This window comes from Leguminivora glycinivorella, chromosome Z (genome assembly GCF_023078275.1).
Source record: "Leguminivora glycinivorella isolate SPB_JAAS2020 chromosome Z, LegGlyc_1.1, whole genome shotgun sequence".
Taxonomy (NCBI): Eukaryota; Metazoa; Arthropoda; class Insecta; order Lepidoptera; family Tortricidae; genus Leguminivora; species Leguminivora glycinivorella.
Genome location: NC_062998.1, coordinates 48,162,589 through 48,190,422, shown reverse-complemented (window position 1 = coordinate 48,190,422; position 27,834 = coordinate 48,162,589). Strand labels below are relative to the sequence as shown.

Sequence of the window (27,834 nt, the reverse complement as noted above, 5' to 3'; positions counted from 1 at the left end):
TTCATGGTTATTATTATGGTAATTTCAGAGTCGTTTGCGGTTAATATTTGATAAATGCAGTGAATTTTAAAACAGGCATAAAGCGATTTTTGTAATGAAAATATACCTAAACTGATGAGACTTTAAACGAAATAACTAGAAAAATCAGGTATGACAACATTACAAACCTAACATCAACAAAACAGCTGCGATTTGACAAATGAGTCATTGTCATTTGCAGACATTTTTATTTACGACTGGTATTACCTCTCAAATTTTCAATAATCTTCCTTTTCATAGCAGCACGTGTAGACGCGGACGACTTGCTTATCATCTTATAGAATAATTTCGGTAAATTGATTATTTTTAAAAGCTTTTAATAGTATAGTTGTTACCAAAGTAAAGCCTGTGAAATTGCGAATCAATAGATACCTCCCAAGTGACCCTGGAAATTTGGTACCCATGGAAAAAACCGTGAAGTGATACGTTTGATTCTGGTGGAGTGAATTTTAACAACGTTTTTATGATTACACTCATGTGTTGGTGACGCATTAATGGTTTTTTTCCTTCAGCTTAGGTTCGGATCAAGATGCCTTCAGACGCGAAAAAGCGAGCACAACAGAAGAAGAAAGAGGCAGCCAGTAATAGGAACAAAAAGAATGTGACTCGGGTGACGACCGCCGAGGAGAACGGTACCGCGACGAACGGAACTGGAAAGGAGGAGACTCGGGAGCTCACGGCAGAAGGTACGCGTGTGGCATAACCCTCATAAAAGTCTTGTCCTATCCTATATATGGTCACGCTTGACTCGAACATTTTCATTATTCAGTGTTACTTCCTATTTCGCGTGTTGTCGTAACGTGGTTTTTCTTGTCCATTGTGATGAGATTGTAAACATTATAAGTTTTATGTCTTTTCAAATGTAGTTTATGATGTATTCCTAAATTTGCATATAAAAATTAATTGTCAAAATAAAAATTATTATAGCAAGTATTTCTTTTACAGTTAGAGCATTTAAAATCTATGTTTTAACATTAGGATGACAATATTATATCAGAAAATAGTGAATAAGATTGTTTGTTTAATATACAATGATTATTGCATGGATTCAAGTACCTAGAATTTTTCCTGTAGGGAACACTTCTGCATACACTTAACATTCAACTGCAAATGAATTACATCATTTGAATCGGAACCTAACTTTGGAGGTTAGAGGTTATATACTCAAAGTATCCGTAACCTCCAATATGGTTTTATTTACAAATAACCTACTATGTTTTCTATGTATATAAGTATGTATTTGTCTATTTAAGTATGTATATTGTCGCTTAGCACCCATAGTACAAGCTTTGCTTAGTTTGGGGCTAAGTTGATCTGTGTAAGGTGTCCCCAATATTTATTTATTTATTTATTTATTAGGCTCTGAAATGCTAAGCACAATACAAAACAACAACTGAAATGATGTTGCATCTCTGTCTGCTGTTTCCTTCTTGTAGATGTAGTGTAGGAACGCCCGGTCAGAAGTAGGGCTGTCATTCACTTGTCGTGTTTCATTTTCGTTCCACCTGGTTCTCTGGAGTTGGAAGCTACAGGTTACTGTTCGGGCAGCACTCTCACACTTTTCTTTTTGAATCTTCTTGTTTGCTATAAACATTTAATAAATGTCATATACAAAGAAAAAGTGCCAAGGCCTCCAAGTGTTCCGAGCTGGAATCAAACCAGCGTACTACATTTACCAGACGGATGCCTGAACCACTTGGCTATCGGTACACAAAGGCAAGGGTCGAAATTTCGAAGTATATGACATTTGCGAAGGCCCGAAGAACAGCATGGTTCGACCTCCTAGCTGAATCAGCTCAGGTGATTACAAGCTAGCGAAGAGAGATGGCGTTGCCCTTAATACTCTAAGAACAAATTAAATTATTTTCATAGAAAATATTTAAAATCTCTTAATAATTTTCTTGTTTGCTGTTCACTTCTTTGTTCAGAGCTATTGAATTAAGTAGCAATGAAATCTGATCTTGACTTCAGATGTCTTTTAATTCCTACCTACTATAATTATTAAGGCGTGACCGAGACTATGGCTGGCCAAGACTTCATAGAACTTAGTATGCTACCGAAGAATCTCGGTCTAACCTTAATAATTATCATTTTTTCTGTCTCTATTTTCTCTAGTAATTCTTCATTTAGTTGTTGACCTCCAATAAACCATATGTCTAAGTTCTGTTCTGTGTGACTATAGAAGAGGATATAGCTCATATTAGTGTTAAGAATGCTCAATGCTGATACAATTAGTGCTACATTTTTAAACCTGTTAAAAACAGAAGAAAGTTGTAAACATTTTCTTCATGGATTCCTGATTAGTCCATTAACAATAGGGACTTCATTAAAAGTTTTCACTTTGTAGATGTCGACTCTTAGTCCATTTTAGTTTGTTTTCCCCTCACTAGCTCGGAAACACGTGTTTTGTCCTTTAATACCAGTGAGTAAAAACGCATTTTATCCACTAGTGGGTAAACTAATTTGACCTTGAATAAAGTCAAATTAACTGCTTTAAAATTGATAAAAGTAGGTGAATCTAGTAATAAAGATGATTTACCACCTGTGGAACTACTGGAAGCAGTGATAAACGCATTTTTTGCGTTGTAGTTTCCTCGCTATAGTGAGGGGAAAAGTTTTGTGTTACACTCGGGTGCAAATGTATTTTACTTCTCGTGTGTTAAAAAACTCGCAAGTTCAGGATTCTATTCTCGAACCACTCGCTTTGCTCGTGGTTCAACTATAGAATCCTTTCACTTGCTCGTTTTTCAATTCCACACTCGGCGTTAAAATACAACTTTGCCCCCTTGTATAACAAATAACTATTCTTAGACACTCATGGTTAGGTTTAAATGTTGACGGGCATTTTCGCGAAAAAAAGGTTCAAAAATAATTAAATTTAATGTTTTTCCTACTCAGAATCACGAGCCCTTTCGATCTTACTAGGTAAAAAACCGGCCAAGAGCGTGTCGGACCACGCTCAGTGGAGGGTTCCGTAGTTTTCCGTATTTTTCTCAAAAACTACTGAACCTATCAAGTTCAAAACAATTTTCCTAGAAAGTCTTTATAAAGTTCTACTTTTGTGATTATTTTCATATTTTTTAAACATATGGTTCAAAAGTTAGAGGGGGGGGGGACGCACTTTTTTTTCCTTTAGGAGCGATTATTTCCGAAAATATTAATATTATCAAAAAACTATCAGCCCCCACTTTACATGTAGGGGGGGTACCCTAATAAAACTTTTTTTTCCATTTTTTATTTTTGCACTTTGTTGGCGTGATTGATATACATATTGGTACCAAATTTCAGCTTTCTAGTGCTAACGGTTACTGAGATTATCCGCGGACGGACGGACGGACGGACGGACGGACGGACGGACGGACAGACAGACATGGCGAAACTATAAGGGTTCCTAGTTGACTACTACTGGGGACGCTATTGCACAACACCCTGCATTTTATGATTAAGCACTGAGACTTGACACAGGTTGTTCCTTGGGTGGCCCTGAGTAGATAAAGATCGGGAGGCATTGAGAGCCCCCCTTAATTTAGGAGGGAAGAGGGGGGGAAGACTGGCGCCGCCGCGCTTCCTTTGAAACCATATTTCTCTAAAACTATACAAAATAGGGCATGCGATATATCATTTTCGGATGAATTAAGGACGAGGAATTCATTTTTGGAACAAAAAAAATGTATTTTAGAACAAAAATACAAAATAAAATGGGAAAATCTGAAAACGAGATTTTTTTTTATACATATAATTGCACATTTTATGAAAACTGTAATGGTTTTATCTAAATAAAAAATATTATTTAATAGCTACATTTATCTAGTTTTAGAAAATGTATAATTTGTTATAGAAATATATTATAGGACGAGTGATAAAAAATTCTTTACATCGCCCGATAGGGTGATTTGAATGCTCATTTCAATAAGTTTTGTCAATGATTTCAGGTATAATCACTATTTTTAACACACGAAAGCCGTAATCATTGTAGTTTATGGCTATTTTAGTGATTAATGTACTTAAAATAAAAAAAAATAAAAAAATTTAAAAAAATATTAAAAATGTGATAATTTTTTTAACATTATCCTATTTTGTTCTTTCTACACAATATATATCTAAAAGCAATAAATATCAATAAAAAGCCACATTTATACAGTTTATAAGTATATATAGTTTGTTATATAAATATATTACGAAACGCGAGATAAAAAATAATGAAAATGAAAATTTTAATGTACGGGTCAGCTTGCATTATTCGATGAGGTGAGGTAAAGGTACTACCCGCTATGCAGTGGAGTTCGTCTAGTAATACAGAAATATAATTATTCTAATAACGTTTACACATGTAGGTATATCACGACCCAGTACAGAAAATTGTAAAAGTCCTATAATATAGTTTATTTTGATTGTAAAATAAAATTGCATGTGACTTATATTAAAAAAAAATGTCTTAATCACGTTCTCCTCTCCTAAAGCAGTTCTGTATGCATAGGCTTGAAGATTTTTTAGTTTACTAGCAGAATTTAGTTACTTCCTTTGGGCCCCCTTAAATCGGTTTTACCCATCCATAAAAGATAAAATAAAAATCGTCATATTCTTCCTTTCAGTATCAATGATAGTTATTGCGCAATAGTGCCATAAAAAATAAACGTTCGTATTAGCATTAAACATTAATGATTTTTGAACTAAGAAATTGCTTTTGTACAAAGGAGAACCTCAAAAAATGGTCTGACTAGACGAAAACATGTGTATCGGGGCTAGTACTCAAGGCTCTCAAAAAGTGTAGCTATTTTGAGTTATTCAAATAAAACAACATGAATAATTGAATAGTCTGAATTTAATTATGTATATATCACAACATCCACTGCATAAGCACATCAGCTCCGAACTTTTAATTTAAAAAGTCTTTTTTTACGGTTGCACCTTACGCGGCACTGTTTTTTATTACACCTGGGTGGCTAGCCGAATGGCACAATCGCTCACGAAACGCTCACGAAACGAAGCGCTAGTAGATATCTATCTCTATCGCGCTTGCGTATTGGCGCGACAGAGCCAGCGGCGTATCGCTTTCGTTTGGCGTCGGAGAAATGCCATTCGGCTACGGGGCCTGCATCCGACAATTTCGAGGCATGTTTCTGCAGGAACAGGCAACGTTGCGGGCAAGTAGGCTCCCAAATCCCAATTGTTACAGACTTTCGTCCAGCCACAAGTAGCAAATAATGGCAAATTTTGAATTGGGTTTAGTTGACCCCATACATGGACACCTTGATATACCTATAACCCTTACAAAAATGGTGCAAGGCAGCTTTTGTCGGTGAAATGCTGTTAATTTGGCGGTCTTTTTTGGTTAATAACTATTTTCGGCACTCGTTAACCAAAGTACAGGACGCAGATCTGGAATAATAAATATGTCAAGTAAGAATTATCCATAAATTATGCAAATCATATAGATAACTACTATTTCACAAGATGTATGTATTAGGATCAGATGTATATATCATATCAATCGATCATTTCATGTAATATAAATAGTTAAATTCAGACTACATGGGAGTATGTTGTTTAATTTGAAGTACTATAAATAACTACACTTTTTGAGAGCTTTGAGTACCTTTACCTCACCTCATCGAATCATACAAGCTGACCCGTACCGTACATAAAGATCGCCCTGCCACGTCACTTTCATTATTTTTTATCTCGCGTTTCGTAATATATTTATATAACAAACTATATATTTTTATAAACTACATAAATGTGGCTTTTCATTGAAATTTATTTCTTTTAGATAATAAAAATAAAAAAAAAAAATAGGATAATGTTATAAAAAAGTTATCACATTTTCATTTTTTTTTTAATTTTTGTATTTTTTATTGTTTTAAGTACATTAATCACTAAAATAGCCATAAACTACAATTATTACGGCTTTCGTGTGTTAAAAATAGTGATTTTACCTGAAATAATTGACAAAACTTATTGAAATGAGCATTCAAATCTATCGGGCGATGTAAATTATTTTTTATCACTCGTCCTATAATATATTTCTATAATAAATTATACATTTTCTAAAACTAAATAAATGTAGCTATTAAATAATATTTTTCATTTAAAAAAAACCATTACAGTTTTCATAAAATGTGCAATAATATGTATAAAAAAAATCTCGTTTTTAAAATTTCCCATTTTATTTTGTATTTTTGTTCTAAAATACATTTTTTTTGTTCAAAAAATGAATTCCTCGTCCTTCATTTATCCGAAAATGATATATCGCATGCCCTATTTTGTATAGTTTTAGAGAAATATGGTTTCAAAGGAAGCGCGGAGGCGCCAGCCTTCCCCCCCTCCTCCCTCCTAAATTAAGGGGGGCTCTCGATGCCTCCCGATCTTTATCTACTCAGGGCCACCCAATGAACAACTGTGCCAAGTCTCAGTGCTTAATCATAAAATGCAGGGTTCCCATACAAGACATAGCAATAGCGTCCCCAGTATACGGAACCCTAAAAAAGAGTCCCAAATTTAATTTTTCCACTTCGTTATCATTTTTCAAACACTTTGTACAGTGGCTACAAAGTGGAAAGTATGCAAAATTAAACATTTTGGGACAATTTTTTTTTTACCTGTTAGGGTTCCGTAGTCAACTAGGAACCCTTATAGTTTCGCCATGTCTGTCTGTCCGTCCGTCCGTCCGTCCGTCCGTCCGTCCGTCCGTCCGTCCGTCCGTCCGTCCGTCCGCGGATAATCTCAGTAACCGTTAGCACTAGAAAGCTGAAACTTGGTACCAATATGTATGTCAATCATGCCAACAAAGTGCAAAAATAAAAAATGGAAAAAAATGTTTTATTAGGGTACTCCCCCTACATGTAAAGTGGGGGCTGATTTTTTTTTCATTCCAACCCCAACGTGTGATATATTGTTGGATAGGTATTTAAAAATTAATAAGGGTTTCCTAAGATCATTTTTTGATAATATTAATATTTTCGGAAATAATCGCTCCTAAAGGAAAAAAAAGTGCGTCCCCCCCCCTCTAACTTTTGAACCATATGCTTAAAAAATATGAAAAAAATCACAAAAGTAGAACTTTATAAAGACTTTCTAGGAAAATTGTTTTGAACTTGATTGGTTCAGTAGTTTTTGGGGAAAACTACGGAACCCTACACTGAGCGTGGCCCGACACGCTCTTCGCCGGTTTTTGTCCTAGTTTGAAAGGGCTCGTGATTCTGAGTAGGAAAAACATAAAATTTACCTACCTTAGAAAAAAATATTTTTAGTGATTGTTTTCGCGAAAATGACCCAACAGAAGTAATTACGCTTTATTTGCACTCATAATTTTTGAACTAAAATAAACTTTTAATTACGCTTTTGCAAAAAAATAGTGGTGTTGCAATGTTACAATTGCGTTTGTGGCTTATGTGCGAAATGTTATTTGATATTTGCCAGTCGCTTTTCGGTGAAGGAAAACATCGTGAGGAAACCGGACTAATTCCACTAAGGCTTAGTTACCCTTCGGGTTGGAAGGTCAGATGGTAGTCGCGTTTGTAAAAACTAGTGTCTACGCTAAATCTTGGGATTAGTTGTCATAGCGGACCCCGGCTCCCATGAGCCGTGGCAAATGCCGGGATAACGCAAGGAGGATGATGAATTGTGTTTGTGGCTAACAAGATGGTCTTGTCTTGTCATAAGATGGGCAAATATAACTGAACCATTTTGTCCATGTTTTACAATGTTTGCATTATTAAATAGAGTGTCCACCGGTTATATACCGGTAAAACGCCTGTTATGTATGACTTCATTCAAATTTTCTGTTATTTTGTTCAATTTAAATAACTGTAAAATATCTAGTTAAAACACACTGCTTCACACGGTCGAGTTTTAGTTTATCGCCGATTCGAACTTCCTGTTTTCTGCACTTGTATCGTAATATACTATTTCCGTACAGATGGTGCTTTTTTACGTACTAGTGCGAGAAGTGGTTCCTTTCTTGTCAGGTCGAAACTTCGCAGAACCATTTTTTCTGAAAAACGTTGTACAATACTCATGCGAAAAGGAATTTCGAAACGAGTGGCGATAAATTAAAACACGACCGAAGGGAGTGTTTTAAATCGACACGAGTTAGTAGGTTTTAAATCGACTCTTCGCACTTGTATCGTAATTTACTATTTACAGTCTATTGCGATCTATTTGTGTTATTTTATTTTAAATGTATGTCATTTAACACTCTCATAGTGTGTGCAATCGAAATCGCTGCCAACTTAGTTTGGTCAGACTTTAAAAGATTTAATTTTTAACAAGATGACATTGGAATCTATTATCAAATATGAAGCAAGATAGCTGGCAGTCTAGTTTTTGTAAGAAATGCAACTGTGCCCAGTCTGCCGTGACAAACTTTCTATAGCCCAAGGGGCAATGAACTTTGTAAAAACTAATAAACTATACTTTTTTGCTGCTTGTTTGCCCGAAAGAAGTTTTGGTTTACACGTGTATATACGCGCACGTTTACTTCAATTCATGATTTCACGTGCATTAATCAGCGATTTCAAGGCGGCATCAATATGTACCTAATAATCAAAATCTTAAAAAAATTACGGATTCTGAGTAGCACTAGTAATAATATGTTATTTATCCTATTAAGGAGTGAAGAGGAGGAAGTCAGAACACTCTGAACCCAATAAAAAAAAAAGCTAAGACTCACGGCCAAGGGAACTCTATGCTGCCACCGTGGAAACCTATGCTGATACAATTTCTAATAAAATTCAACACATTTTGCGAATAAAATTTTCAGCAATGTCCGTCCGAAACCGCTTTTTAACCGACTTCAAAAAAGGAGTTTCTCAATTCGTCTAAACCCTTTTTTTGCTTTTGATTCTTGCCTTGACCGAAAATTTCGACAGAATTTATTGTCCAAAAACGTTTATGAAATAAATCGGAACAGAATAGGCTAGATTCCTATACTTAAAATGAAATATTTTATGCAGTGCACGAAATAAAGCACCACATAATTAGAAGAAAAATATGGACAGCAGTTATGTTTAAACATGATTTCCATTTAATAAGTCACAGAGATATAAAGTAAATGAATTGACCGTGACGTCACTCCTCAGTATTTCATAGTAATTCCATATTAGCAAATCGTTTTGACAGTTCTTAAAAAGAAGTTGATTTGACTTGTAGGAAACTAGCCTATTTATTCAGACACTGTTTTTCAGTTTGGTTCTCACTATTCTCACTAACCAGTATCCTTTACCCACAGAGGCGCTATGTCTCAAGCTGGAAGAAGAGGCGCGCATAAACTCGGAAGCTCGTTCCTGCACCGGCTCCCTGGCTGTCCACCCTCGCTCCCGTGACGTCAAGATCGCGAACTTCTCCATCACCTTCTACGGGTCCGAGCTGCTGCAGGACACGCTGCTCGAGCTTAACTGCGGACGACGGTACGGCCTCGTCGGCCTCAATGGATGCGGTAAGTGTACTGTAGTATCTGTAGTAGTTAGTTTAAGATGTGTTTGAGAGCATTTTCAGAATTTGGGACCCCCCAATTAGCGTAAGTTGTTAACAAAAATTAAGTCGCTGTCAGTTTTGTGACGACAAGTAAGCATAAAATCTGTTTAAAATTTACTTTTTCACATTCTGAATGTAGATTATCGCTTAATGTTTATATCATTAACACAAAGACAATATTTTTATAGAAATTTAATGCTTAATTATCGTCACAGAAGTCACAGAACTGACAGTGAGTTAATTTTTGTTAACAACTTACGCTAATTAGGGGTCCCAAATTCTGCAAATGCCCGTGAATGAGTGGCACTGATCTCATGAACCTGTCAAACATTAATTCTAGAGCCGGCCCGGGCCATTGGAACTATTTTGACTCCATAAGATTTAACATAGACTTTAAAATGAGGACAACACCAGCCGAGCGGATACCGACTGGCAGTTAAGATAGTCGATAGAGTAAACAGTGAAACGTGGCGCTTTGCTGTATGGAATAGGATGTCGTTTACTAGAGCCCCTTGTCACGCTGTTCAACTCAGCCACGTCAGGCAAGACTGAATTAAACTGTTGAAGTCCTGTGTATAAGAAAAAAAAATAGCGATGATGCTCTAAATGCAAGGGCAAAGTTGCCTTGCTATGTTACGTGTAGATCTCGTAACTTATTTTGTTTATTGCCCATAGTTTGTATGTATGAACACATAAATGTAACCAGGTCCCGCGTCACTTGCAAGCAAATAGATTTCTGTATTACAAAAACAATTAAATATTGAACGTAATGCATAGCGAATGTTGAATAATACATTCTTGTAGCGCATCGCAATGTTTTTCGGAATTTTCCTCTTGAATGTACGTATTTGTGTTCTCTAATGCTCCAGTAATATTTAACGTGGATAGAACTTTATAAGATGGAGGATAATGGTTAGTTATGTTTGATAACTTTTGGCTTTTGCGACTTTTTAGAATTCTGTAGCGCAAAATCGAAGTTTCTCTAAACATTCAACAGTGTTGTTCTATTTTGAATTCTTTGCTTTGCTGTTTTTTAGACTAAATTCCAATATGCTAGTATACTATAGGTAAGACTGAGTTATGCGTGTGAGTAGTTTGCGGGTAGTTTAAAGAGTGCCGCGGTGGCGTAGCGTTCAGTTGTGGAGTGGCCTTCGTACCGGCCGGACGCCGGGCGCGGCGCGCAGTTTTAAACTTTTTACTTTTTCCATTTTAGTTAGTATTTTACATAATGTCTGTTTAGATAAATTAGATATTTAAAAAAAATATGCTGTTATTCTAGTTTTTTCTATGATGTGTTCGTCAAATTTTGTGATTTTTTTTTCTGCTGATCAATCAGAGAATTCACTTTTCGTTTAGAATTAGTCTATTTAGTCTTGAATTATTCTTTAAAGTAACAAACCATTTTAGTAATAAAATATGATTAGTAAAACTAAATTAAAATTAGGTAGAACAATAACGTCGCGCCCGGCGCCTCGCCATGACGGAGGGACAAAATTTTTTGCGAGTACCCTGGTACAAAAATTATGCTAGTGAATAGAAGTTAGTTAGTGTTACTTTCTTCAAGATGCGATTTATGGTAAGCCGTGTGTTTTAAAACTAGCGAATAAAAAAGAATCATTCCCTTTTTAGGGTTCCGTACCAAAAAGGTACAACAGGAACCCTTATGGTGCGACTCTGTCCGTCTGTCTGTCCGTCTGTCACATTGTTAAATATCTCGAGAACTACTTATGCTATCGATATGAAATTTGGAATAGTTACAAACATTGTGAACCTCTACAAGTGGAAAGAATTTTTTTTTTAATTAATTAATATAAATGATAGAAAATGGCCAAAATGAAAGGGGGTCAAACTGAAAATTTCAAGTAACTAGGTCAAGTGGGGTATCGTTAGAAAGAGCTCAAACTGTGCATATCAAAACTATTTTTTATAATTTTTTGGTTGTGGAAAAAAAATGTTTTTTGAAGGAAAATGTAAAAAAAAAATACCGTTCCCCCCCCCCTTATCTCCGAAGTTTACCAACATAAATTTATGAAATTTTCACCAAACATGGCTATTAAAATGAATATTACAGGAAAAATAAAATCGTACACGTATCTTGAAAACTTTTTTTTTAATTTATAAAAAACCTTTCAGATTTACATTTTCAATTTCAACACCCTTGCAGGTGTTTATTGTACCTGTATTTTTTAACAAAATAACAATGAAATTACCTGCTTTCAAATAGAGGCAAAATGGTTAAAATCGGTTCACGCAATAAACAATTATTCTATAAAAATCATCTTCCATACTAGCTCGCGCGCATTAGTTTACTCAATTTGCCGATAGATGTCGCTGTACGTTGAACGCTCATTTCCTACATCGCGTTTTTAGGGTTCCGTAGTCAACTAGGAACCCTTATAGTTTCGCCATGTCTGTCTGTCCGTCCGTCCGTCCGTCCGTCCGTCCGTCCGTCCGTCCGTCCGCGGATAATCTCAGTAACCGTAAGCACTAGAAAGCTGAAATTTGGTACCAATATGTATATCAATCACGCCAACAAAGTGCAAAAATAAAAAATGGGAAAAAATGTTTTATTAGGGTACCCCCCCTACATGCAAAGTGGGGGCTGATATTTTTTTTCATTCCAACCCCAACGTGTGATATATTGTTGGATAGGTATTTAAAAACGAATAAGGGTTTACTAAAATAATTTTTTGATAATATTAATAGTTTCGGAAATAATCGCTCTTAAAGGAAAAAAAAGTGCGTCCCCCCCCCTCTAACTTTTGAACCATATGTTTAAAAAATATGAAAAAAATCACCAAAGTAGAACTTTGTAAAGACTTTCTAGGAAAATTGTTTTGAACTTGATAGGTTCAGTAGTTTTTGAGAAAAATACGAAAAACTACGGAACCCTACACTGAGCGTGGCCCGACACGCTCTTGGCCGGTTTTTTTCCTGATATAATGAGGTCGGTTCAGGAGCGTCCTTGCGACATGTCGTAAGTCGTAAACTATTGAAGTCGAATAGTCTTGATTTTATTTGGACGTTGTCTAACAATAAAATTGTATATTAAAATATTACTTGTTATGTGGGAAATTGAGTCTTGAGGGATTTAGTCAAATCTGTAGAGTTCTATGAATAACATTTTGATGATTCAACTATTGAAAGTTTGTACGGAACCCTCGGTGAGCGAGTCCGACTCGCACTTGACCGGTTTTTTATTACTCTTCGTACAAGTGTAGGTACTTATATTTCTCATAATCTCATATGGGTTTAAACATAATTCCGGATCACGACTTGTAATAAAGATGTACGGGACAGTAAATTATCACACCAGCACGGGAAGCACGGTCGCGCGATAGACGATAAAACATCAGGCCGTCCCTATAGCACTTACAATTAGTGCGATAGGGACGGCCTGCTATTTTATCGTCTATCGCGCGACCATGCTTCCCGTGCAGTAGCGCAACTTCAGCATATAAAAAAAGAATTCGCGACACATTCGTTTTTAAATACCTAAACATTTGTTTACAAAACGGTATAAAATATTGTAATTTGCAGTTGTTTGTATAGACATAACAGTTTAATTATTAAATCAATAATAGGTTTTCATTGCGTTGGATGGCAGCAAAGAGGATCGAGTATTATAGAGAGTTACTGTCGAAGTAAAATGTCTAATCACAGTGCATAGACTGCCGTCTCTTGACACGGGCTTAAAACTTTTGAACCTCAGTTTTGGCAATTTGGCCCATATTCTTAGCTTGATATGTTTTAAAATGTCAAATATTAATATTAGCGCCATCTAGCTGAGCCTACCCCAAAGGTGTAATGCCATCTAGATCTAGGCCAACGTACCTTTTCCTGTATAGTACTAAGGTACGTTTTTTTTCTTAGACTTTATCTGTCTATACGGAGTTATATATGTCTTTGGATGGCAGTATCACGCGCTACAATACTTATTATTAATTAACGTACTGAAACGTGGCCGACGTCATACAATTTACAAACATGGCGAGCCGCCGTGTACTCGCGGCTGGTTTGAATAACTACGACAAACGCCGTGCAATAGAATATTACGAGTATTCGACATCATTTGTACGGGAAGAGAGAGACATCACCTTTATATTAACATAAAATAAATATATTAATATTGTGTATGCAATGTAACATGTAACAATATTAAACAATTGTCCGCTTTTAATAAACGTACATGAAAATCTTTGCTTGATTACATATTCATTGTGTGCCGAGCGAATTTATCTTTTTCATTTTTTATAAACTTGCATGGTTGATACTATTTCACGCAAAAACCTAGACAATCCAATAGAACCCTAATTGTGGATATTTGTATGAAGTAGGATTATCAAAATGGAAGCTAAGTTTGCAAACCAGTTAGTACTGAATAACTCGAAAATAGTACTGAATTATTTATTTTTAACTCCAAGAACGCGAGCATGTTTCCACAGGGCACTTCATTGCAAGTTTAGTTATTTACGATGCATACTGCTTTTCTGGATAAGGTCAGTGTGGGGAAGACCGTCTACCCGGAAAGACCGTCTATTGACTATAACTTTTGTGTTTATATATCTACGCCTCTCACACCTCCGGAGGTATATCAGTTTTTCATCCTTAATCCATTGGTCTTCAATACATATCCCTAGGATGAACACTAGTTAACAATAAACTTGATTCGTGTTTCGAACTCGAACATCGAGTTCAACATGGTTCCGCAAAAAATTAAAATAAAATAGAAGTAGTCGGAATATTTGTATATCATGTATGTAACGTAGTCATTTAATAACCGTTCTTTCTGACTAGTGCTATTAATTTACTGAAAACGAGCTCAATTTCTAGTATTATGTTCTGAAATATGTAACTTAGAAATTGTGCCTACTCAGAAAGTCCGGCATAAAAGAGAAAGGCAAGACCGGCATATGATAAACAAGGAGTTGCCAACCTTTTTTAGGCTTCATTGGAAATAAGTTGAGTGTAAACAATAACAATATATAAGTACGTTTTTGGCTTATGATAGTTGTACCGTTTTTGATTTTAACTTCGAAATACGGTTTTCATAATGATTCGTATGGTGTTACTAAAATCATTCAAAAGTATTAAGTAATTAAATAAAATATATGTGAGATGGTTGTTAAGAATGATAAGAGGTGAACAGAAGTAAGCCTACACTGCATTATTCATCCTCAATTATTTAAGTTGGTAGAATGTAGAATTATCGTAAGTTGTACCCGTTTCTTATTATTTTTGTTTAAGTATAATTATGTATATTGTACAACATGCGACGACAAATATTTCCAAAGAGAGTAGGGTTTCAAGTTGGTCACCCGACCCGACCGTTAATTGACATTGCTGATGCTGACTGTCACTTTGACACAAAAGTGGTCATGGGTGTGGTCAAATACGTTTTCAGGGGCGCTGATTCTAAAATTAATAACCAATCTAGAATCTGACATTGCTGACTGTCACTTGACACAAAAGTCGTCAATAGGTTTTTGGGGGTGCTGACTTCAATTTTTTTTTATACTACGTCGATGGCAAACAAGCGTACGGCCCGCCTGATGGAAAGCGGTCACCGTAACCTATGGACGCCTGCAACTCAAAGAGTGTCACATGCGCGTTGCCACCCCATTAGAAACCCGTACATTCCCTTTTACTGTGTTAAATACACAGTAAAAAGGAGTGTACAAGTTCCAAGGAGGGTTCGGGTTGCCGACGAGTCAAAGGACAATAGACGGAATAATTCAGTTCCGTAAGACCTCCCGTCATCAGCACACCGCACCCTCGTTGAGCTCTGGCAGCCTTACTCACCGGCAGGAACACAACACTATGAGTAGGGTCTAGTGCTATTTGGCTGGGGTCTTCTGTAAGGTGGTTCTGTAAGGTACTACCCCAGTTGGGCTCACACAAATATCATTCGCTACGCCCTACCTACCCCCTACAAAATTAATGACTAATTGGGAATCTTGACATTGCTGACTGTCACTTTGATAAAATTTGTCATGGGTCAACGGGTCATGGGTCAGTGTGTCATGGGTCAATTATCGTGACTAAATTGGATTCGCAGGTGTTCGTTGGAAAAACAGTATTATGCAATATCTGGACCTGAAAAGAAAAGGTTATGAACCCCATCTACGGGACATGTGCCGGTCTTGCCTTATAAATAGAAAAATGCTTATTTGTTCAAAATTTCAACGTTATTTTATTAATTATCTAGAACATTATGCCCTGTTATTACGTAAAATAACAATGATCATGATTTTGGAACCTAGTCTCATATGAAATTACGCGACAACAAGCACTAGACGGTCTTTCCGTGCTCATCGCGGGAGGACGGTCAACCCGCCGAGCCTTAAAAAATGTGATTTTTATCACTTAAAAGTGCCTTAATTCACCAAAATGTTGTAAAAGCTTTGTAAAATATAATATTTGCTATCCCATAGGACCATGCGCATTACGCTAAAGTACATTAATTATAGAGTTTTATCCACTCAAACTTTATTTCAAATAAACTATGCCGGTCTTGCCCGCACTGACCTTAAGCTTACTTTATTAGTCATAGGTACGCAAAACACTTACTTTTAGTCAATAAGTTTTTTCTTATCTAAATTGTAAACGTTTCCAGGCAAATCATCCCTCCTCTCTGCTCTCGGTCGCCGCGAGGTGCCGATTCCGGAACACATCGACATATTCCACCTGACGCGAGAGATGCCCGCCTCCGACAAGAGCGCGCTGGAGTGCGTCATGGAGGTGGACGAGGAGCGCGTCAAGCTGGAGCGGCTGGCCGAGGAGCTGGCGCACTGCGAGGACGACGGTACTGGTGGTTCTAAGTCTCAAATTGCTCATAAATTACCCAGAAAAGTACCGGCTTCCTATCAAGTCAACAGCCAGGTCCACACTGGCAGTGCCTCGCGCGCAAAACGTCCGCACTCATGCGCGCTGGTTTGCCTTGCCCGAGCAAATTTGCTTGGCAAGATGGCGGCCCTCGGTCACCTGTTTATTTATGCATGTAATTCGTGGTTTTCGCATTATCTTTTGAATAAGAATTAAAAAACCGGCCAAGAGCGTGTCGGGCCACGCTCAGTGTAGGGTTCCGTAGTTTTCCGTATTTTTCTCAAAAACTACTGAACCTATCAAGTTCAAAACAATTTTCCTAGAAAGTCTTTATAAAGTTCTACTTTTGTGATTTTTTTCAAATTTTTTAAACATATGGTTCAAAAGTTAGAGGGGGGACGCACTTTTTTTCCTTTAGGAGCGATTATTTCCTAAAATATTGATATTATCAAAAAACGATATTAGTAAACCCTTATTCGTTTTTGAATACCTATCCAACAATATATCACACGTTGGGCTTGGAATGAAAAAAAAAATCAGCCCCCACTTTACATGTAGGGGGGATACCCTAATAAAACATTTTTTTCCATTTTTTATTTTTGCACTTTGTTGGCGTGATTGATATACATATTGGTACCAAATTTCAGCTTTCTAGTGCTTACGGTTACTGAGATTATCCGCGGACGGACGGACGGACGGACGGACGGACAGACAGACATGGCGAAACTATAAGGGTTCCTAGTTGACTACGGAACCCTAAAAAGGAAAGTAAATCATTCACGATTCACAGCAATAAATATCGTCACTACTTTAAAAAAAACTTGTATCTTCGTCTGTCAATGAAAAGAAAATTGTAGTAAGTATGTATGGAATGCATATAGACTTACTGCGTTTTAACTTTGCGGAGCAGCGTGAGATACGAGATTTTTTCAAAGTAGTGACGATATGTGTTCTCGTGCAGAACTATTATGAACAGGTGACCGAGGGCCGCCATCTTGCCAAGCAAATTTGCTCGGGCGAGGTAAACGTGCGCGCATGAGCACGGACGTTTTGCGGCCGGCGGCGATAAAAGGTAGGCTGGTTTTAGTGTCACGCGGACCGACAGCGCGGAGCGATCCGCACGATAACGAAATTGATGTTGTCATCCGCGTCGGTCGGTCCGCGTGACACTAAAACCAGCATTAGACATGTCTTAGTTGAATATATTTAACTACTTATCACTAAATAGTCGCTTCACAAGTTCGTCTCTCTTTCACTCTTAATTTGTTCTATACAGAGTCTCAAGACCAGTTGATGGACGTGTATGAGCGTCTGGACGAGTTGAGCGCGGACACGGCGCAGGCGCGCGCCGCCAACATCCTCAACGGTCTCGGCTTCGACAAGGAGATGCAACAGAAGGCCACTAAAGACTTCTCCGGAGGTAATTTACTTTGTGTCTTAGCACACTTCGTCGTTCAGTTTAGCAGGAGCTCAGGGTGCTGGGCAGGGGGTGGGAGGAGGTTGCGCAAACTGCCCAAGACCGGAGTAAATGGAGAAATATGATTCGAGCCCTACACCCCAGCAGAGGGTAACAGGATGTAAAGAAGAGAAGAAGAGACACTTCGGATAATGACTATCAAATAAGAAAGAGGCGCGTTTTTGACAGGCGGCAACTGTGAGGTAACCGAGAGCGGGCGGGCGGCACTTTCAGCGGGGAGCGGGAGTGGCCATACTGTACGATAGTACTCTTTAATAAACTGTGCCTATACAGCCACGGCTCTACCCAGATTGGAATTAGCCTAAGTTAGGCAAATAAATTTTTATGTACGTTATAACTTTACGTACACAATTCCGTGATGCCATTAGATTATAGAGAAAAAAAAAGAGATTTTAAAGTCTTGCGGTCTGCATTCTAAAACAATATTTCCTTCCCAGGTTGGCGCATGCGTATAGCGTTAGCTCGCGCTCTGTACGTGAAGCCACACCTGCTACTGCTGGACGAGCCCACCAACCACCTGGACCTGGACGCGTGCGTGTGGCTCGAGGAGGAGCTCAAACAGTAAGCCTCTACCATACTTGACAGCTTGTCTGCGTGTAGCGTTAGCGCGCTCTGTACGTGCAGCCACACCTGCTACTGCTGGACGAGCCCACCAACCACCTGGACCTAACGCGTGCGTGTGGCTCGAGGAGGAGCTCAAACAGTAAGCCTCCACCATACTTGACAGCTTGTCTGCGTGTAGCGTTAGCGCGCTCTGTACGTGCAGCCACACCTGCTACTGCTGGACGAGCCCACCAACCACCTGGACCTAACGCGTGCGTGTGGCTCGAGGAGGAGCTCAAACACTAAGCCTCCACCATACTTGACAGCTTGTCTGCGTGTAGTGTTAGCGCGCTCTGTACGTGCAGCCACATCTGCTACTGCTGGACGAGCCCACCAACCACCTGGACCTGGACGCGTGCGTGTGGCTCGAGGAGGAGCTCAAACAGTAAGCCTCCACCATACTTGACAGCTTGTCTGCGTGTAGTGTTAGCGCGCTCTGTACGTGCAGCCACATCTGCTACTGCTGGACGAGCTCACCAACCACCTGGACCTGGACGCGTGCGTGTGGCTCGAGGAGGAGCTCAAACAGTAAGTAACCTTCTCTTCTGTTTGATCTCTTCGCGTCTTGAATCTGTTCACTTTGGGCGAATTCGGCTACGTACCTCCTGTAATGGAACGTAACGACGTAATTTCGAAGATTTTTGACAACCCTAAATGTCTATTTCAAAATTGACCGCGCCATGCATTAGAAAATAATTCAATTCGACCCTTTTACTATGTTTTCTGCGTGGTGGTACTATTATTTATTATATCTTTGTCACATTTATTTATTACTAGAGTTAACTTCGAAAATGGCGGAATGCTGCATACAAACTTTTGCCCCCTATTTTAGGGGAGTTAGAAAGAGACAAAAAGTCGCCCATGTCACTCTCCATCCTTCTAACTATGTCCACTTAAAAACTCTCAATAAAATTGGTCCCTCCGTTTTGCCTTGAAAAAAGGACAGACAAATAGACCCACACTTTCCCATTCATATTAATATGTATATAGATAACTAAAATTTGTTTTCCATTCCAGCTACAAACGTATCCTGGTGCTGATATCCCACTCTCAAGATTTCCTGAACGGCGTCTGCACTAACATAGTGCACATGAGCAAGCGGCGGCTCAAGTACTACACCGGCAACTACGAGGCCTTCGTGCGGACTCGCATGGAGCTGCTCGAGAACCAGATGAAGCAGTACAACTGGGAGCAGGACCAGATCGCGCACATGAAGGTACCGTCTCTCTCGCACGCGCGGGTGCGGCTACAGGCGCGAGCGACACAGCACTACACTAGAGGCCTGGGCCAGGATGGAGCTGCTCGAGAACCAGATGAAGCAGTACAACTGGGAGCAGGACCAGATCGCGCACATGAATGTACCGTCTCTCTCGCACGCGCGGGTGCGGCTACAGGCACGAGCGACACAGCACTACACTAGAGACTCGTGGCCAAAATGGAGCTGCTCGAGAACCTGATATCTATACTGTATCCAGGTCCTCGCTACTTTTAGTGCTTCCGTTCCAGGTCTTTGTGTGTCTCAGATGTGTGTATTTACATTTTTTTTAATAAATAAAAATTCAACTTATTTGCAATACGAGTAAATTTATCAATGTTTACCTTAGTAGCCATTCCATTGGCGAGATCTATTAGTTCATAGAAATTCTTTAGGTTTTACATTATCGAGATATTATATATCTTTTATGTTTACAGAACTACATCGCCCGCTTCGGTCACGGTTCTGCCAAGCTCGCGCGTCAGGCGCAGTCCAAAGAGAAGACTCTAGCCAAGATGGTGGCTCAGGGGCTCACAGAGAAGGTCATCGATGACAAGACGCTCAACTTCTACTTCCCGTCGTGCGGCAAGGTGCCGCCGCCCGTCATCATGGTTCAGGTGAGTCATGTGGCCTTTATTTTAGCAGTTTTGATTTTGTGTGAACGCTTCGGGCCTTCGGACCTACGCAGAGCTCGGCCTTTGGCCTTCGTCTTTAGAATAGAATAGAACTCATTTATTCAGGCAACACATCAGTAAGTACAAAACAATAGATAAAGTAGGATAAAACACATCAAACATCAATAGATAAAATAGGATAAAAAGTTGCACAAGGTAAAAAGTAGTAATAACGATGTGAGGCCTAAAATGGTCTCCACTCAGCATTGCAGATGACACGGCTAGCGTGGTCAACGGCGCTGGTTTTCTGTGGAGCCAGCGGGGTTTGCGGGACAGCACACTGAACGGCACTGACGACGTAAATAAATAATATTATTATGTGTTTTTGCGGGCAAGTGAAGGATCTGTTACGTACAGTAACTTATTAATAATCTGTGCCACTGATCCAATGGATGCTTCGGGCTTTCGGCATTATGCGAAGATCGACATTTGCCCTTCGGCTGCTGCATGGTGATGTATATATGCATCATATATTTGATGGCCCGTGGCTCGATATGTAGCTATCCACAATCACATTTATTGCTGAATTATTACTCATTATTTATTACTATTTAATAAACGATTAAATAAATTAAATAATATAATGATTTACTATTTATTATTAAAGAATTAAGATGAAATGGCGGAAAAGTGTAAAAAAACAGGATGATGGCGATTTTTAGTATGTGATTTAGGCTGTTTTTTCTAAGTTAGTAATTAGTTTATGTTTAAACATTTTATCATAGGGGTTTCACAAATAGTGTACCTTTTTAATAGTAGTCATTTTTTTTAAATAAAACTTACCAATAACGATATATTTATATAAATAAGATTTAACTTCTAACACTGATTTAGTATAAAAATCGGTCTTAAATATTTTTTTTATTATTTTTCCCAGAGTCAGAAAACCATTGTCTATCACATACCTAGTCTAGCCATAAGTTCTGTTACAAAAAATCTTTGAAGGTAGGAAATCTATAGACGAGTGGCCGGATCGTAAGAGGGCATGTATTAAAGCTAAAGGCGGGCATTTTGAATAAAAAATATATTGTTTAGAAACCTTATTAACTTACCTACAAATAAACATTTACTTGTGGTAAATAAATTACATTATTTTAAAAATATGTTTATTTTCATTTGTAACAGAACTTATGGCTAGACTATGTATATTCATATCTCGTTAAAAGAAAAATTCATGCATTTAAGGGTTAAATATCTCAGACCGTATTTAAACCCCTGTTATTTGGCTTTTAAATAAGATTATCTTAGTTATTACGAACATATTTTCTGATGAAAAGCCATTTGACTTGTCCCATGACTATTTCTATAACCAGTATCCCATTTCAGAACGTGTCGTTCCGCTACAACGAGAACACGCCGTGGATCTACAAGAACCTCGAGTTCGGCATAGACCTGGACACGCGGCTGGCGCTGGTGGGCCCCAACGGCGCGGGCAAGTCCACGCTGCTCAAGCTGCTGTACGGAGATGTAAGTATATACCATGTAGATTAGAGATCCGATAGTATCCCGCTTCAGAACGTGTCGTTCCGCTCCAACGAGAACACGCCGCGGATATACAAGGACCTGGAGTTCGGCATAGACCTGGACACGCGGCTAGCGCTGCTGGGCCCCAACGGCGCGGCCAAGTCCACGCTGCTCAAGCTGTTATATGGAGACGTGAGTATTATAGTACCAAATTGATTCGAGGTCTAATAACAACGGCAATTGACAACGTTTCAAAATTTTCAATGTTCCTAAATCGAAAACCATTTCGAGTTATACGCCTGTAGATCACAAAAATATATTTTTAAATATTTTTCTTCCTTATTTTTAGTAAAAAATTCTTAAAAATAGTTTAAAGGGTAAGTGACGTCACATAGTCAATTCAGACTATTCAGAGCTGCCACTATAACCAAAAAAATCTTCCGGTTGGGATGTCATTTGAGTTTGACTGTGACACTTATCACCGCTCGTAGTATGGAGATTAGAGGTAAGGAGCGAAAGCTTTAAGTTTCAGAAGTGCAGATATAAAACCAGGGTGGCTAGCCGAATGGCACAATCGCTCACGAAACGCTCACGAAACGAAGCGCTAGTAGATATCTATCTCTATCGCGCTTGCGTATTGGCGCGACAGAGCCAGCGGCGTATCGCTTTCGTTTGGCGTCGGAGAAATGCCATTCGGCTACGGGGCCTGGTGGCGCTGAAATTGCAGGTACATAAGGGTTTGACAGTTTTGACACGCCATTTTTCGACTATTCTACTTCGACAGATTTCTTTCCTTATACTTCTACCAAAGAGGATCGTGTATTATAGAGAGTTACTTTCAAAGTAAAATGTCTAATCACAGTGCATAGACTGTCATCTCTCGACACACGCTTAAAACTTTTGAACCTCAGTTTTGACAATTTGGCCCATATTGTTAGCTTGGTATGTGTTAAAAAGTCAAATATTAGTATTAGCGCCATCTAGTCGAGCGTTCCCCAAAGGTGTAACGCCATTTAGCCACCGTACCTTTTTCTCTGTGGCTTTGAGGTACGTTTTTTTCTTAGACTTTATACGGAGTTAGTTACATATCGTCACTACTTTTAAATAAAAAAAACTTGTATCTTCGTCTGTCAATGAAAATAAAATTGTAGTAAGTATGTATGGAATGCATTAGACTTACTGCGTTTTAACTATGAGGAACAGCGTGAGATACGAGATTTTTTAAAAGTAGTGACGATATGTCTTTGACTTCTACATTCCATAGCTCGTAGTTATTCATATGTTTTGACAGTGACACTTGACAGTCAGACGTCTCGGGCTGTTTAAGCTGACTGTTAAAACTTTTTTTAGGAACGATTTTGTCGTTTTCTTAGGTGTATGAAACAACAACTTACGCTTCTGCTCGAATTTGTAATAAAAAGGGATTTTCGCATTAAATTAGCAGTTTTTTTGAAAGATAAAAAAACACGTGTATCTTTTAATATTGAGTTCTTTCAAACCAAACTATAAAAAGTAGTACTCAAAAATATGAAATGTTGTGAATTGAGTAACTGCATTCCATGGTGTAGCTAGAAGGCACAGGCAATGCTGTCTCATAAGCGTCTTTATTTTTCTGCTGAAAATCTTTACAATTGTGTACTAAGACCGTTACCGGTTAAGGTCCCTTGCTGCTGTATTTTATTATTAAAAACACAACTCTTCTGGTGTAGTCTAAGGTATAGCCGTGTACATAAGTAGATAAATAACACGTACTTAGCGCCGAAATTGAAAGAAGATGATGCAATCTTACCCAAGGTTTTAGCCATACTTATTTATACCATTTTCAACTTCAAGCTATGCCTCCATTGTAGTCTATAAATGTGTGCAACTTCCGAGACGTTACATGCGCGCAAAACAAGAAAAAGTTGTATAGCAAACACTAAACAACCCTTGTTTTTCCAGCTGGTACCATCAACGGGCATGATCCGCAAGAACTCCCACCTGCGCATCGGGCGCTACCACCAGCACCTGCACGAACTGCTGGACCTGGACCTGTCGCCGCTCGACTACATGATGAAGGAGTTCCCGGACGTGCGCGAGCGCGAGGAGATGAGGAAGATCATCGGGAGGTACGGCCTCACTGGCCGCCAGCAGGTACCGTACTATACCCGCTCCACTGACAAACAGCTCCAGTGCCCGGCTAGGGAATGCAAACCGGTTATAACCGTAAACGAAATAATCGGTTATAACCGGTTATTTGACAAATTTTCATAATCGATTATTAGGAAACTCAAATAACTGTTACGGTTATTATCGGTTATTTCGATGAATTTCATCTTTTAGTGACTAAAAATTACTGCCTTTTTGCCTGTGACTATCATTTTTGTCATTCGTGTACTTTAGTAACGAAAATATATCATATTTTTTCCCTTACTTGTGAACGATTCTGATTGAATATCATATCACGTGAAAGGTCTTATTATGACTTTTACTAATTTGCAGATTTTATTATAGAAACACAAACTTATTGTTACATTCCCTAATACTTTACCTTATATTATTGTGTTTTTCGATTATTTGATTGAAAAATTACCATTTTTTGTTGAAAATAACCGTAACCTATTTATAGGTTATTTTTCGAGCATAGGTAACTGAAACCATAACCGGTTATGAAATTTGGTCGGTTATTGCATATATGCCGGACATAAGAAAATTGCGCCTATTTTGCGTGATGGGTTGCCGGCACTATTCGACGGTATCTTTGCTAACCGAAGGCCTAATTTAGACGGCGTGCGAACTCACATGCAATTTTAGCTACATTGCGAGCTGATGAGGTTACATACATTTTTGAACAACTATCAAATATCAAGTCATATGCGAGTTCTCGTACCGTCTAATGGGCCCTAATTCTTCGCAGAAGCTTAGCAGATCCTTGATGTTGCCGACGGCTTCGGGGAAAGAGCGCGGTGAATCTCGATGTTATGCACGATATTCGGTCACCCCAAGCTATTCAAGAATGATGTGGATGGCTGTCTCTTCTACATGCCCTGCAGATTGGCTATCTATTTATTTAGTGGCGCGTGGCTAGTCATTTATACCCTAACCCTATCCAGTAGCGACGCAAATTCATTCGCATTCATCCGCTTAAATGTCGCACAAATCTCTATAAACGTCGGTGTTCCATCGATACCTAGGCTTTCCGGTCGGACGTTTAAGAATTGGTCGCTAAATATAAACACTACGATCCACTTTAAAATTAGCAAACTAATTTGGCCCGGTGTTCCCAGGTGTGCCCCATGCGTCAGCTGTCCGACGGGCAGCGGTGCCGAGTGGTATTCGCGTGGCTCGCGTGGCAGACCCCCCACCTGCTGCTCATGGACGAGCCCACCAATCACTTGGACATGGAGACGATCGACGCGCTCGCGGACGCCGTCAACGACTTCGAGGGAGGCCTGGTGCTCGTCAGTCACGACTTCAGGCTCATCAACCAGGTGAGTGTCGTGTATAGGTGTCGTTGGTGTCAGCCGTCTCGTGTGGCAGACACCTGCTACTCATGGACGAGCCCATCAAACACTTGGACATGGAGACCATCGACTTCGAGAGAGGACTGGTGCTCGTCAGCCACGACTACAGGCTCATAAATCAGGTGAGTGTCGTGTATAGGTGTCACTGGCGTCAATTGTATCGTATAACAGATTACCTGCTGCTCATGGACGAGCCCATCAATCACTTGGACATGGAGACCATCGACTTCGAGAGAGGACTGGTGCTTGTCAGCCACGACTACAGGCTCATCAACCAGGTGAGTGTCTGCGCATCATGAGCGTATGTTATGTCTATTGCAGGCTGGACACAGTGCGCGCTGACCGTTGGCCTTAATCAGCTGCCTTTGGTGCTCGGCAGTCGGCACGGTGCCGTACGTTGTGCGCGCTGTTTGTATGTAATCTGTAGCTTTGTCTGCAACTCTGCACTCAACACCGTACTTAAGAATCCGGAATGAATACTACCACAAAAATATGACTGGAATAGAAGTCGAACTAGGGGATGTCATCCCCTAATGCCTAAACAAGAAGTCGTGTCAATTCAATAATCAGTTTGAGTCGTCTTTTGAACCTTTGCCGTCAAACAAGCTAAAACTTCATCGTTTTTAGCACTACACCCTGTTTTTATTGAATTCCGTTAACTTAAAGGGAAGGTTCTTTAGGTCAAATACAAATAATTTCTCTAAGAAACTAGCGTCCTAACCCTTAAGGTTATAGAATTATTAAAAAAAAATTATAATACTGTACATGTGTATGGCATCCCTTACCACTTCCTTATGTTATTTGTTTTGACATTTGCCGTCAGATACTTGACACTGACTTAAATGTTATGATTAAGGTCACACTAATTAATTCATTTATTGTGTGGAAAGGAAAAAAAATCGAATTTAACGAAAAGCGATATACAGGATGGTTTCTGGTGATGAACCTAACTGCGTGTTGAATTTAATGGAAAACAATAAAAACACGGTGTAAAAGAAGATAAACTTTTTTATTATATTTTATAAAATCTACGAATAGCCTTCCAACTAACGACCTTCATTCATTCCAGGTTGCCGAAGAGATCTGGATCTGCGAGAACACGACCTGCACCAAGTGGACGGGCGGCATCCTCAAGTACAAGGACCACCTCAAGTCCAAGATTCTCAAGGACAACGCCGCCAACGCGGCCAAGATACGCAAATAGTCCGCCGCTTAGCCTTACTCACACTCACGTACCGCGTAACGCCCGAGTACACCAGTCTCTGCTCTGCACCACTAACCTACGTGTGCTCTTTCACCTTTTCAACTAAAGATAGCAAGCTAGGTATACCTATTTTGAAAGTGTCAAGGTTACGGACGTCATAACCTATTGTCTGTGGTAACGATTAATTTAGGTGTTTTTGGCGTTCAATAGGCCTTGTGTCGACACAATTACGGAAGGCAGTGATTCGAGGATTCTGACCAGTAGACAAGGGCGTAACAGGTTATGTCTAGTAAGTTGGATGTTAACATATTAACCCTTGAATGCCTTGTTAAGGGATGTGGGACGTCATCTTGAACTTTATCGAAAGGATTGAAGGCTAAGGGCCGGTTGCATCAAACCGTCTGTCACCGTTAAAGCGTTCGTTAAATTTTATTGTATGGGATGTTCCATAGACGTCTGCTGCGTGACGATGATGTGTCTGGCAAATGTGGTTGATACAACTGGCCCTAAGTTGATGTCTCTGGCGCTCGATGAGTTAGGAATGGTGATGAAAGTTTTTCTTTATTTTGACTCTAAAGCTTTGGCGAAAGGGCACAATTTGCTACTAATTCTAACTTTGCAAAGGTCTGAGACCGCACGTAGATTACGGTTTACAGGTCGGAGGTACCAAAACCTTAGTTCGCCGGATATTTTTGACAGTTAATATTTACGCCTGTACGGCACCGCCTGGTTCGCATCCCGTGATGCTAATTCGTCCTGGAGTCTGCATCTCCTTCCTTCACACCCCAAGCTCATTTTCACTGTCTTTCGTAGTGGTTGTTCCTTGTTCCTCTAAAATTTTGCATGATTTGGTAAATACGTTGTAGCATAATATTTCGTTCTGTATATAAGCCTTTGGTTACAAGGTTGTTTTAATTGGTAGACACCGTAATTTAACTAGACAAGTAGATTTTAATTAGTAAATTAGATTGTGAGTCCATGCTTTTACTGTATTGCCGTGTGGCGCAAAGGCAAAAGTGACCACTTTGTGACTTGTGAATATTGTATTAGAAATTATTTATTGGCAAGCTTCAAAGTGGCACTTTTTGGTCAAGTACGTCAGATTTTGTAACAATTACATTGGTGCTGCTGGGCGATTAGTGAGACTTAGTGATAGAAACAGTTAGTTTCCTTTTTACTTTCCGTTAACCATGGTTTAAGTGTTTTTCTAATACAAAAGGTACCACTGCGTGCGTGAGGCGTTATCGCGAACCTTATTTGTATGCCCGAAGGCTGAGAGGGCTGTAGCCATTTGCGTCAGATGTCGAAGTTTCAGG

At 39.1% G+C, this 27,834-nt stretch overlaps 1 protein-coding gene across 2 annotated transcripts; it reads left to right on the top strand.

Moving 5' to 3' along the window:
• The first annotated feature begins 236 nt into the window (after window positions 1-236).
• LOC125240817 (ATP-binding cassette sub-family F member 2) lies at window positions 237-26,625 on the top strand. Of its 2 annotated transcripts, XM_048148940.1 has the most exons (12): window positions 237-330; window positions 552-725; window positions 9,269-9,475; window positions 16,130-16,318; window positions 17,615-17,758; window positions 18,253-18,376; window positions 19,436-19,634; window positions 20,111-20,290; window positions 21,674-21,814; window positions 23,753-23,944; window positions 25,078-25,281; window positions 26,384-26,625. In XM_048148940.1, exons 2-12 carry the CDS (start codon window positions 569-571, stop codon window positions 26,516-26,518), a joined length of 1,872 nt encoding a protein of 623 aa, XP_048004897.1. In that variant the 5' UTR covers window positions 237-330; window positions 552-568; the 3' UTR covers window positions 26,519-26,625. The 2 variants fall into 2 exon arrangements, with proteins under 2 accessions (XP_048004897.1, XP_048004898.1); XM_048148941.1 differs by lacking the exons at window positions 237-330; window positions 552-725; window positions 9,269-9,475 and adding exons at window positions 10,627-10,725; window positions 10,958-11,089.
• Window positions 26,626-27,834: the final 1,209 nt, after the last annotated feature.